The sequence below is a fragment of the Primulina tabacum genome, chromosome 10 (genome assembly GCF_025594145.1).
Source record: "Primulina tabacum isolate GXHZ01 chromosome 10, ASM2559414v2, whole genome shotgun sequence".
Classification (NCBI taxonomy): domain Eukaryota; kingdom Viridiplantae; phylum Streptophyta; class Magnoliopsida; order Lamiales; family Gesneriaceae; genus Primulina; species Primulina tabacum.
Window position 1 is genome coordinate 33,443,831 of NC_134559.1, and position 13,111 is coordinate 33,456,941.

General features: G+C 37.8%; 2 protein-coding genes across 2 annotated transcripts; both read right to left on the minus strand.

Moving 5' to 3' along the window:
- Positions 1-3,064: 3,064 nt before the first annotated feature.
- Positions 3,065-3,747, minus strand: LOC142505046 (uncharacterized). Its single transcript, XM_075617871.1, has 2 exons — positions 3,248-3,747; positions 3,065-3,149 (listed from the first exon to the last, which is right to left on the minus strand). The coding sequence occupies exons 1-2, from the start codon at positions 3,745-3,747 to the stop codon at positions 3,065-3,067; spliced, it is 585 nt and encodes a 194-aa protein (XP_075473986.1).
- Positions 3,748-3,982: 235 nt separating this feature from the next.
- Positions 3,983-4,648, minus strand: LOC142505047 (uncharacterized). The gene has a single exon (XM_075617872.1). The coding sequence runs from the start codon at positions 4,646-4,648 to the stop codon at positions 3,983-3,985; it is 666 nt and encodes a 221-aa protein (XP_075473987.1).
- Between the last annotated feature and the right edge of the window lie 8,463 nt (positions 4,649-13,111).

Here is a 13,111-nt window from a genome sequence, read left to right on the forward strand (position 1 = left end):
TTCTTTGTTTCAGCTGAGGAAGGAATTGTATATGTATATATATATCCTAAGCTGCATGAAAGAATACGTGTCATCATTTTCTTGAACTTCAGTTGGCGCTCGGGCGGTGCTAAACTACCGCTCGGGTGCGGCATGTTCTGTCCAGCTCTTTTCTTATTGCACATTGGCGTTTGGGCGGTCACAAACTACCGCTCGGGCGCCGCATCCTCTGCCCAAAACATGTTTCTATTGAACATTGGCGCTCGGGCGGTCAAAAACTACCGCTCGGGCGCCAATAGTTCTGCCCCAAAAAATGTGTCATTCATATGCTTAGCCCAATCTGGTCTCGGAATGATCTATCTATAATCATATCAGTTCAAAATCAATCATATCAGATTACAGTAATCAAATTTCTCGGGCATTACGATATGACAGGTTTGGCATAAGTTGTAGTGTTTCAAAGTTCAGTATATGTGAGAGGTTTGACATGTACTTGCGAAGCATCGATATGTGGAAGACATTGTGGACTACTGCGAGATTAGTTCCAACACCACTCGATATGCTAATGCTCCTACTCTTTCGAGTATCTCAAATGGTCCAATGAATCTTGGACTAAGTTTGTCTTTCTAGCCAAATCTCATAACACCCTTCATAGGTGCTATTTTTATGAACACGTGATCACTTACTGTAAACTCGAGATCTCGTCTCCTTTGGGCCGCTTAGCTCTTCTGTCGACTTTGAGCAGTTTTCATTCTTTCTCGGATCTTGGCTAACATTTCGGTGGTGTGCTGAACTATCTCGGGTCCTAATGTAGCTCTTTCTCCTATCTCGTCCCAATAGATGGGTGATCTACATTTCATTCCGTAGAGTGCCTCGTATGGAGCCATTCCTATGGATGATTGATAATTGTTATTGTAGGTGAACTCCACTAGAGGTTGTTTCGATTCCCAAATCCCTTGGAAATCGATCACGCATGCTCGGAGTAGATCCTCTAACATCTGTATGACTCTCTCGGACTGACCGTTGGTCTGAGGATGAAATGCGGTACTGAATAGTAGTTTATCATCCAACGTTGCATTTAAACTCTTCCAAAATGATGAAGTGAAGCGTGTGTCTCGGTCCGACACTATTGACACTTGAATACCATGTAGTCTAAAGATCTCTCGAATATATAGCTCTACATATTGAGTCGTGGAAAAAGTCGTGGTTACTGGTATGAAAAGTGTTGATTTGGTAAGACGGTCTACTATTACCCAAATAACATTGAGTCCTTTCACTGTCTTTGGCAATCCTACCACAAAATCCATAGGAATATTCTCCCATTTCCACTCGAGAATGGGAAGTGGTCGAAGCATTCCCACTGGTCTTTGATACTCTACCTTTACTTGTTAACATGTCAAGCATTCAGATACAAAGAGCATAATCTCTCATTTCATTCCCGGCCACCAATAAAAAAAGTTGCAAATCCTTGTACATCTTGGTACTTCTGGAATGAACAGAATAAGAAGTACTATGAGCTTTAGTCATAATATAAACTCTAAGTGAATCCCCACTAGGAACCCATAGTCGACCTCGATACTTAAAATGCCATCCTCGACTGAATATAACATGATGCCCTTCGATTCATCTCGTTGTCTCCATTTCTGCAGTTGCTCATCACTAGACTGTCCAGCTCTAATTCTATCTCGTAGAGTGGAATGCACTGTCAATGTAGCGAGATTAGGGGCCTCTTCCCTAGCATAAAATTTAAGATCAAATTGCTGAATTTCGACTTGTGAAGGCCTCTATACTTATAAATGTGCCAAGGTTGTCCCCTTTCTACTAAAAGCATCTGCAACTGAATTAGCTTTGCCGTGATGGTAGCTAATGTCACAGTCGTAGTCTTTAACAAGCTCTAGCCACCGTCATTTTCTTATATTCAAATACTTTTGGGTGAAGAAATATTTAAGACTTTTGTGATCCGTAAATATCTTGGATTTCTCACCATACAAGTAGCGCCTCCAATTTTTCAACGCAAATACGACTGCTGCGAGCTCTAGATCATGCGTCGGATAATTCTTTTCATGTATTTTCAATTTTCTTGATGCATATGCTATAACTCGAACATTTTGCATGAGAACGGCACCCAATCCAAGTATTGAAGCATCAGTAAATAACACATATTTCCCTTGCTCTGTCGGCATAGCTAAAACTGGCGCTGTAGTGAATGCTTGCTTTAATTGGTCAAAACTCTTTTGACATTCCAGCCCCCAAACAAATTTCACTTTTTTCTTCGTCAATGTCGTCAAGGGTACTGCAATGGATGAAAAACCCTTGATGAACTTGCAATAGTAGCCAGCTAAACCCAAGAATCTATGTATTTCCGTCACACTTTAAGGCACTGGCCACTGCTTGACTGACTCGACCTTAGATGGTTCGACATCTACTCCTTCTTTCGACACGATGTGGCCTAAGAATGCCATCCTCTCTAACCAAAACTGACACTTGCTGAATTTTACATATAATTTCCGCTCTCGTAAAACTTGCAAGGTCGTCCTCAAGTGCTGATCATGCTCCTCGCGGATCTTGGAATAGATTAAGACATCGTCGATGAAAACAATAATAAACTAATCGAGATATAGCAGAAATACGCAATTCATTAGATCGATGAAGATAGCTGGGGCGTTAGTCAGCCCAAATGGCATCGCTAAAAACTCATAATGTCCATAACACGTTCGGAACACCATCTTATGTACATCTATCTCCTTAACACTCAACTGGTGTTATCCATACCTAAGATCTATCTATGAAAATACTGAAGCTCCTTGCAATTGATCAAATAAATACTCGATTCGGGGCTGTGGATACTTATTCTTTACTGTCACTCTATTTAGCTCCCTATAATCGATGCATAACCTCATAGTTCCATACTTCGTTTTCACAAATAACAGTGGCCGCCCCATGGTGAAAAGTTAAGGCGAATAAATCCTTTGTCTAATAGCTCTTGAATTTGGTCCTTTAGTTCCTTCATTTCAGTGGGTACGTATCGATATGGTGCCTTAGAGATTTGCACTGTACCGGGCATCAATTTGATAGCAAACTCTACTTATCTTTCAGGAGGAATACCAGAAACATCGTCAGAGAACACGTCAGGAAATTCCTTGACAACCTCCACATCCTCGATAGATCGACTGTCAGTGTTGCAGGTGCAGATACAATACTAACAAGGAAACTTTGCCAACCATTTTTAATAAGCTTATTCGCACGCAGAAATGAAATAATATGCGACATTTGATTGTTTTGCGCCGCCTCAAAGATAAAGGCTTTCCCGTTTGGTTGTCTAATAGATACTGGCCTCCGTCGAAAATCGATAGTAGCTAAATTTAGTGTGAGCCAATCCATGCCAAAAATAATATCAAACTCGGGCATAGGTAGTACTATAAGATCCGCTCGTATAATATTCTTTTGCAATCTAAGTTCCACATCATTAACCACGCTACTAGAAATCATATGTTCGCCAGAAGGCACCGTAAGTCTGAATCCCGACTCTACGTCTACTGGTAAGATTCCAAATTTCTTCACGAAGAATTCATATACGAAAGAATGCGTAGCTCCAGAATCTAGTAAGGAAGAGGGTTTGGGGGTAAGATATGTTGTAGCTATTCCCGCTAGCAATATTTGTCCTATAATAAGCGTAGTGTCTGGATCCGCTTGCTTAGCATGCATCACAAATGCCCTTCTAGTCGTAGGTTGCTTGAGCTTTGGGCAATTGTCGGCCTTGTGTCTCATCTCTCCGCACTTGAAGCACTTGTAGGTGCCCCACATGCACTTGCCGTAATGATGACGATTGCACTCCTTGCATTGTGGCTTCTCAGCTGTCTTCGGGACATTTTTTTTATGCTAGTCCTTGTGGTCTTGGTTGTCCCGGTCACTTAGGTGGTCCCGTATAAGGCTTCTTATTATTCTAAATAGCTTGTTTGACACGATTCCTCTAGTGCCGCATCTCCCAATCAATGTCCTTCAGTTACTGCTGGGCTCGAAAAGCTTTAGCAATGACAGTATTATAATAAGTAGGATCAGTGAACATCACATCGCGACGGATCGTAGGCCTCAATCCATCCAAGAAGTGTCGTAACTTCTCGGCATCATCATTAGCAATCAAGGGAAAAAAATGACAGCCCCTATCAAACTTCTGCAGAAACTCAGACACAGATGAATCCCCCTGGCGAAGACTCGCGGACCCCCTCTTAAGCATAGAACGGACATCAGAAGTGAAATATTTGTCGTAGAATACTCTATTGAAGTCCCCCCAAGTAAAGGTCACTAAATTCACCCCTCGCTCCGCTCCCTCCCACCATAAGCAAGCGTCGCCCTTCAACAGATAGATGATACAATGAATTCGGTCCGTGTTCGCCATATCCATATAACTAAAAATAACCTCCAAAGATCGAATCCATTCCTCAGCAATGAATGGATCAGTAGTGCAATGAAAATCCTCGGGGTTCATCCTCCTAAAATGCTCATAGACTGCCTCCGGTCGAACCCTCGCAGCATTTACAACATGCTGCTCAAGTAATTGTGCCATGCCCGCTAGTTCACAAGCGCTAGCATCCTGATTAGGAGGAGGTTGTGGAATCTCTTCCTCGTGTCTACCCTCACTACCTCTACGAAGAACTCGCCTAGGAGGCATCTCTGTACAATTCGTCCCAACCACGTGACAAACATGCACTTAACATTTTAAAATAATATGCACCTAACCTCTATATCATGCATCATGTAAGCATTAAAGAATTTTTGCATATAAAATATAAAGCAGTAAAAATTAACATACTTGAGGCGTGACTTCTTGAGTTTCTCGAAAGCATTACAAAACCCTTTGGGGTCCTTGGATCTGATACCAACTGAGACGATCCTCACTTTTTACTTTAAAATTCCACTAATTTTTTTAATATATATAAGCTTGATTTAAAAATTCCACGGTTTAAATTTAACATTTCCATAAATCAAAATAATTTAACAATGTAAATCTCAAGTATATAAAATCCCTAAAATCGTCAATTACAAAAATTCAACTTCTACCTTTATCATGATGAAAATTAACTTCACAATAAAGCATAAAATCCTTAACAAAAATCTTTTAAAACTTTTAACTAACAAGCTAATGCTGAAAATAAAGTCCCTCGGGAGTGTACTGCATACTCGATCCACTCAAGCGTCAGCAGCCTCTCTCAACATCATCATCACCTGCAGCATTCAAACCTAGTGACTCTAATGACTCAGCACGTCCTAAACATGAGTAACAAGTAATACATATACATGCACATCCATTAAAATCATACTTCTATTTAAATAATTTAAATCATAAATAAATCATATATCGTAAAATCATGAAATCGTAAAGCTTTGCATCATTATCATACTTTTATTTGATCCTAGAAAGTTACTAGTCTTTTATCCTCTGGTCGACTAATCTGTCTTAGCTCACCATTGCACATGGGGACGGGCACTAGGCACTGACGTAAAATAATGGAAATACGATCGTCGGGCTCTCTTTGGGGCCTTGTCCCATAAACGGGCATCATCCGGGGTCTTTTCCCTCACGATATTCTCATAAAATTATAACTTCACCATTCCTTGTTAAAACGGATCCCCCACATATCCTCTATCATGTTTGCCACAATCAATTCACATACTTCAAAATAGTTTTCCTTTCTTTTTTTTCCCATAAAATATCACAACTTTCCAAAAATAGTATTTTACAGTCAAAATTTTACATCTTTACAATAAATAATAAAATATCATATTTTCGTCAAAATCATCATAATCTATCATTTAACGTGCGTTATGACCCTTCGGGACACTGGCAACCCTTTTCATACTACCCAAGTGTAAAATGATCATTTTGCCCATTTATGTAAAATTTCTCGATTTTGACTTTTCTTACTTTTTTGACTATAGACAATCACAAATAATTATTTAAGCTTAAATTAACATTTAGATATTTTTATTTGACATAAATTCGAGGATTTCAATTTAATTCTTTAGTTACTAATTCGTGAAGCGTTTTAATTTCCAAATTAATTCAAACTTTAATATTTTCTTCCCAAAATTTAACATAAGACTTTTATTACCAAAAATACCCTCGTGAACAATGAACTGCCCCCCCCCCCCTGTATATGAGTCGCGGCTAAGACTTGCTTGCTAGGACTTCAACATGCTATGACTCTTCTACTCGCTTAACCACCGACCCTTCCAGACCCTAGCCGTCCCTGGACCAAACTCAGACCCCAACCTGTAACACCCTTCTTCTATACTTGACAAGATTAATGATACTTATACTCATAGTCAAAATATGGTTTGAATGATATACCTATATTATGAAGTAATTCAAATAACGGGTATCAATTCGACGATTTATAAAAAATTTGGCATGATGTCCCTACATTTTGTAAAAGCTAAACTCAAGCAATAATATATATGTAACGTACCGTACTTTTAAACTACTTTAAAATTTGCGAAAAATCAAAAATTTTCTTAATTAAATAGAAACCTTCAAATTGTGTTAGCAATAACATGATCATTCAAAATATTTGAAACTAAAGATCACAAATAAAGTTCGCTAAAAACAATTGTTTAAAAATCGTAAGCAATAACGTGAAATCAGAGTCTTTGAATCATTGCATAAAATCTAAAAACATGGGGGGTCCTCGGGTTTAGCCTTCTGCGCAGTCCAAGCCAGCTCATTGGTCCCCACCCCTTGTCTCCTCAAAATCATCCTCACCTGCATCAATCAAGTCTAGTGAAACGACCTCGATTTTTTTTTCCTAATCTTAAATCATAAATTCTAAATTACTAAATAAAATAATTTAACATAATTATGAATCATAATAATTTAACAATTTAAATCTCATGTGCATAAAATAAAATCCTAAATCATCGACTAACCAAAATTCCTAAATCGACCTTTAAAAAGATCGGCAAACAATAAAATTGAGAATAAAAATATCTGTAATAAAAATCATTAAATTAATCTTTAAATCCTTAATCTATCTAGCTAGTGCGGAAACATAAGGGCCCTCGGGTGTGTACTGATGCACTCGATCGACTCAATCGTCACCGCCTCCAAAAATCATCAAATCCTGCATCATACAAACTTAGTAAGTCTAAAGACTCAACACGTTCTAAACATTGATAACAAATAATACATATACATCTACATGCATTTAAAAATCATATTTTTATTTAAAATAATCTTTTGAATATAAATAAATCATTAAAAATCATTTAAGTATAATTAAATCATAAATAGTAAAATCATTTTAAAATAACTTTAAGAATAAAAAAATCCTTCCAAAAATCATTTAAAATAAGCTTTGAACATAAATAAATCATTTAAAAATCATTTAAAAATAGCTTTAATCATCATCATAAATCGTATATCATAAAAATCATTTTAATCATAAGCTTTCAATCATATATCATTTTAGGTGAAGTTTGATCCTTGAAAGTGACTAGCTTTTATCCTTTGGTCGACTTCAGTCTTAGCTCCACATGGTCCATGGGGGTCTGCACTAGGCTCCTCGGTGGAAATACGATCGTTGGGGTTCTCTCGGGGGCCTTTTCCCATAGACGTGTTCCCTCGAGGACATTTTCCCAAACATGGGTTCCCTCTTGGGCTTTTTCCCGTAAATGAGTTTCCTCTGGGCCTTTTCCCCTCACGTTATCCTCAAAAAATCATATATCATAAATCATATCTTTTGTCACAGTCAATTCACATCCCTCAAAATATTTTTCCTTTTCTTTAAAAATCATAAAATATGACAGCTTTCCAAAAATAGCATTTTAAACACTATAAATTGCACAACTTTAACATAAATAAAAAAAATACATATTATCATCAAAATCATCATTTTAAATCATATAATATCATTTAAAATGCGTTATGATCCTTCGGGACGCTGCCAAGCGTTTTTGTATTTTTCTAGGTGTAAAATTACCGTTTTGCCCCTAGACGTAAAAATTCTCGAATTTATCTTTTTCTCAATTTTAATGTCATGGGATTATTCTAAATAATTATTTAAGCTTAAATATAATTTTTCATAATTTTATGAAGCATAAAACTAGGCTTTTCTATTAATTCTTTATTTAGCATTTTGTGCGGCGATAAAATCCCGGATAAATCCAAAACTCGCTATTTTGATCCCAAATTTTAAGCATAGCCTTTTTATCAATTATTCTACCCTTAGGAGCCATGAACCATACCCGTGGACCCATGGTTCTATTTTTTGTTCTAAAATTCGAAATATTGACACCTAATCGAAACCACTGAGCCATCTCCCAATTTACAGGAGCCGCGCCCGAGCCATCTTGAGCCAAACCCTAGCGAACCAACCTAGGCATCCTACTGTCCAAGCCCAACCCCTGGAACCAGCCCGTAAGTATCTCCAACTCGCCTTCAAACTGAAGCACAAACCTGCGCATGGAAGAACCTCCCGCCTAGAGACTCCTAGCCAAACCTGGACACTTCCAGCCGAGCCACCACCGAGCCCACATGATCCTCACCATCCATAGACCACACCCAGACCCAGCTAAGACCAGCCCAAGCCCTGGACCCCGCGCACGAAGCAACTGAAACAGAAAACAGCATGCGCGCACACTCCCCTGTGCTCCCACGTTTTGCTCGGCCCTTGCTGGACCAAGACACACCCCTTGACCCAGACCTTCCTACCCTCACTGGACCATCCTAAGCCATCACCAAGGCCACCTAGCCCAGCCCCTACCAAGCCGCAGCCCCCTGGTACAGAAGCCATGCGCTAGAAGGCTTGGGGAGAGTCCTAGCTTTCGTGGACTCTTCCCCAGCCTGAACCACGAGCCCTAAACATCCTAGGGCTCTACCTAGGACCTAACCATGACCCCTAGGACCCAACCTACTGACCTGGTCGAGCCCTCTTGCCCCATGCACATCCAACCGAACTTTGCACCTTGAAATTTCAAACAAAACCTACAACCATTCATGCTTCTTGTCCCACGGTTTCCAGCATGTGTCTCTCAATTATTTATCATATTTTGGTCAAGTTTTATTCCTATATTATCCTGTATTGGCGGCGTGTCCGTTGAATTCAAAACGTTTTTGAAATAAACTTAAAATCGTTGAAACTTTGAAAATTACGTTTCCGCCGTAAAATAATCGAATACCAATATTTTACATGTATAAATAATTAAATCAAGCAATATTATGATTTGTATGATGTTTCAAAGGGTTTAGAAAATGTGCCTTTTCGTTTATAACGCTCGAATTTTCAATCGTCGGCGAGGAAGGGCGAACGGGCGATGAAGAACACAAGCTTTCCTTCTCCTTATTTTTTTGAAAATTATGTGTGTTCTTGGAGGTGAATTTCGGCTGCTAGTTTTGAGAATTGTGGTGTTTTCAAAGCCTAGGTAGCTTATTTATAATTTTAATTTGCAAGATAAATAGGCTTTGGTCTTGGGCTTGCAACTTAAGGGTAATTGGACCTACTTAAATTAATAAAATTGGACTCAATAACACTTAATTAATTAAATAATAAATGTTTATAAAACAAGTTTCCCAAAAATAATATTTTTGATCTTTTAAAACTCCTTGTTTGCCCAAAACCGGCTTCCCAGAAAAAATTGAGTTCGACTCGTAAAATAATTCAAACTCCAACATTGTTATTAAAATTAAATCATTTTTAAATCATATTAGGAATCTTTGCCATTATTTAATGAAAATAATTATTCTTATCTTGGTCATCCCAGGTCTTCTTTCCCCAGTCTATTATCGAATATCCGGGTAAAATTCTTAATTTCTTGAAATCATGTCATATTATCATTTAATCATGCAAGCATACATTTAATAATATAATAAATATCATGCTAGAATTTAAAACAAATTAAATAAAACAATTAAGTAATTAAAATAATTTGCATGCATGTGGTTTGCGTGGACTGATTTTTCGGACGTTACAATTCTCCCCCCCTAAATTGAAATTCATCCTCGAAATTTTCCTTGACTTGATGATTGCAAAGCTTAGATTCCCTCTAACATAAATTCTACTCTTCAATTCGGTCCTCAAAATCTTGAAAATTGCAATTCTAACCCAAAAATTTCCCAAATTTGACTCCTAAATCTAGCTCAAGTAGTGCATGCACAATCTTCTAAGTTCTTCATCAATTCCACTACCCAACATGCATTTAATTATTTTTCATGCAGCATGCAACTAACATGTATATCATGTATCATGTAAGCATTTAAAGAATTTTTTTAAGCATATAAAATATAAAACATTAAAAACTCACATATTTGAGGCGTGACTTCTTGAGCTTCTCGAAGTGACAGTATACAACCCTTTGGAGAAAACCTGGCTCTGATACCAACTGAAACGGCCTCGATTTTTTTTTTCTAATCTTAAATCATAAATTCTAAATTACTAAATAAAATAATTTAACATAATCATGAATCATAATAATTTAACAATTTAAATCTCAAGTGCATAAAATAAAATCCTAAATCATCGACTAACCAAAATTTCTTAATCGACTTTTAAAAAGATCGGCTAACAATAAAATTGAGCATAAAAATATCTCTAATAAAAATCATTAACTTAACCTTTAAATCCTTAATATATCTAGCTAGTGCGGAAACATAAAGGCCCTCGGGTGTGTACTGCTGCACTCGATCGACTCAATCGTCACCGCCTCCAAAAATCATCAAATCCTGCATCATACAAACCTAGTGAGTCTAAAGACTCAACACGTTCTAAACATTGATAACAAATAATACATATACATCCACATGCATTTAAAAACCATATTTTATTTAAAATAATCATTTGAACATAAATAAACCATTAAAAATCATTTAAGTATAATTAAATCAAAAATAGTCAAATCATTTTAAAATAACTTTAAGCATAAATAAATCCTTCCAAAAATCATTTAAAATAAGCTTTGAACATAAATAAATCATTTAAAAATCATTTAAAAATAGTTTTAATCATCATCATAAATTGTATATCATAAAAATCATTTTAATCATAAGCTTTCAATCATATATCATTTTGGGTGAAGTTTGATCCTTCAAAGTGACTAACTTTTATCCTTTGGTCGACTGCAGTCTTAACTCCACATGGTCCATGGGGGTGTGCACTAGGCTCCACCGTGGAAATACGATCGTTGGGGTTCCCTCGGGGGCCTTTTCCTATAGACGGGTTCCTTCGGGGGCCTTTTCCCAAACATAGGTTCCCTCTGGGCCTTTTCCCGTAAATGGGTTCCCTCTGGGCCTTTTTCCCTCACGTTATCCCCCCAAAATCATATATCATAAATCATATCTTTTATCACAGTCAATTCACATCCCTCAAAATATTTTTCCTTTTCTTTAAAAATCATAAAATACGACAGCTTTTCAAAAATAGCATTTTAAAAAGTTTAAATTGCACAACTTTAACATAAATCATAATAATATATATTATCATCAAAACCATCATTTTTAATCATATAATATCATTTAACATGCGTAATGATCCTTCGGGATGCTGCCAAGCGTTTTCGTATTTTTCTAGGTGTAAAATTACCGTTTTGCCCCGAGCATAAAAATTCTCGAATTTATATTTTTCTCTATTTTAATATATTAGGATTATTCTAAATAATTATTTAAGCTTAAATATAATTCTCCATAATTTTATAAAGTTTAAAACTAGGCTTTTCTATTAATTCTTTATTTAGCGATTTGTGCGGCGATAAAATCCCGGATAAATCCAAAACTCGTTATTTTGATCTCAAATTTTAAACATAGCCTTTTTATTATTTATTCTACCCTTCGTAGCCATGAACCGCACCCGTGGAACCATGGTTCTATTTTTTGTTCTAAAATTCGAAATATTGACACCTAATCGAAACCACCGAGCCATCTCCCAATTTACTCGAGCCATGACCAAGCCACCTTGAACCAAACCCTAGCCAACCCACCTAGGGACCCTACTGGCCAAGCCCAACCCCTGGAACAAGCCCCTATGTTGCTCCAACTCGCCTGGAAACTGAAGCACAAACCTGCGCATGGAAGAACCTCCCGCCTAAAGACTCCTAGCCAAACCTGGACACTTCCAGCCGAGCCACCACCGAGCCCACACGATCCCTCACCATTCCTGGACCATTCCCAGACCCAGCCCAAGCCCTGAACCTCACGTACGAAGCAACAGAAACAGAAAACAGCATGCGCGCTCACTCCCTGTGCTCCCACGTTTTACTCGGCCCTTGCTGGACCAAGCCACACCCCTGGACCCAGACCTTCCTACCCCTCACTGGACCATCCTAAGCCATCACCCGAGCAACATAGCCCAGCCCTTACCAAGCCCCAGCCCCCTGGTACCGAAGCCGTGCGCTAGAAGGCTTGGGGAGAGTCCTAGCTTTCGTGGAATCTTCCGCAGCCTTAAACACGAGCCCTAGCCCTCCTAGGACTCTACCTAGGACCTAACCATGACCCCTAGGACCCAACCTCCTGACCTGGTCGAGCCCTTTTGCCCCATGCACATCCAATCAAATTTTGCACCTTGAAATTTCAAACAAAACCTACGGCCCTTCATGCTTCTTGTCCCACGGTTTCCAGCATGTGTCTCTCAATTATTTATCATGTTTTGGTCAAGTTTTATCCATATTTTATCCTGTATTGGCAGTGTGTCCGTTGGATTCAAAATGTTTTTCAAATAAACGTAAAATAGTTGAAACTTTGAAAAATACGTATCCCGCCGTAAAATAATCGAACACCAATATTTTTTATGCATAAAAAATTAAATCAAGCATATTATGATTTGTAAAATGTTTCAAAGGGTTTAGAAAACGTGCCTTTGCGTTTGTAACGCTCGAATTTTCAATCGTCGGCGAGGAAGGGCGAACGGGCGACGAAGAACACAAGCTTTCTTTCTCCTTATTTTTTTGAAAATTATGTGTGTGCTTGGAGGTGAATTTCGGCTGCTAGGTTTAAGAATTGTGGTGTTTTCAAAGCCTAGGTAGCTTATTTATAATTTTAATTTGAAGAATAAATAGGCTTTGGTCTTGGGCTTGCAACTAAAGGGTAATTGGACCTACTTAAATTAAAAAAAATTGGGCCCAATAACACTTAATTAATTAAATAATAAAA

Excerpts from the sequence above, each read along its gene's own strand:
- LOC142505046 (XM_075617871.1), bottom strand. The coding sequence starts at position 3,747 with ATGAGACACAAGGCCGACAATTGCCCAAAGCTCAAGCAACCTACGACT. Across the intron at positions 3,150-3,247 it reads GCGGCGCAAAACAATCAAAT|TCGATCTATCGAGGATGTGG; the intron begins GTCGCATATTAT and ends CAACACTGACAG.
- LOC142505047 (XM_075617872.1), bottom strand. The coding sequence starts at position 4,648 with ATGCCTCCTAGGCGAGTTCTTCGTAGAGGTAGTGAGGGTAGACACGAG.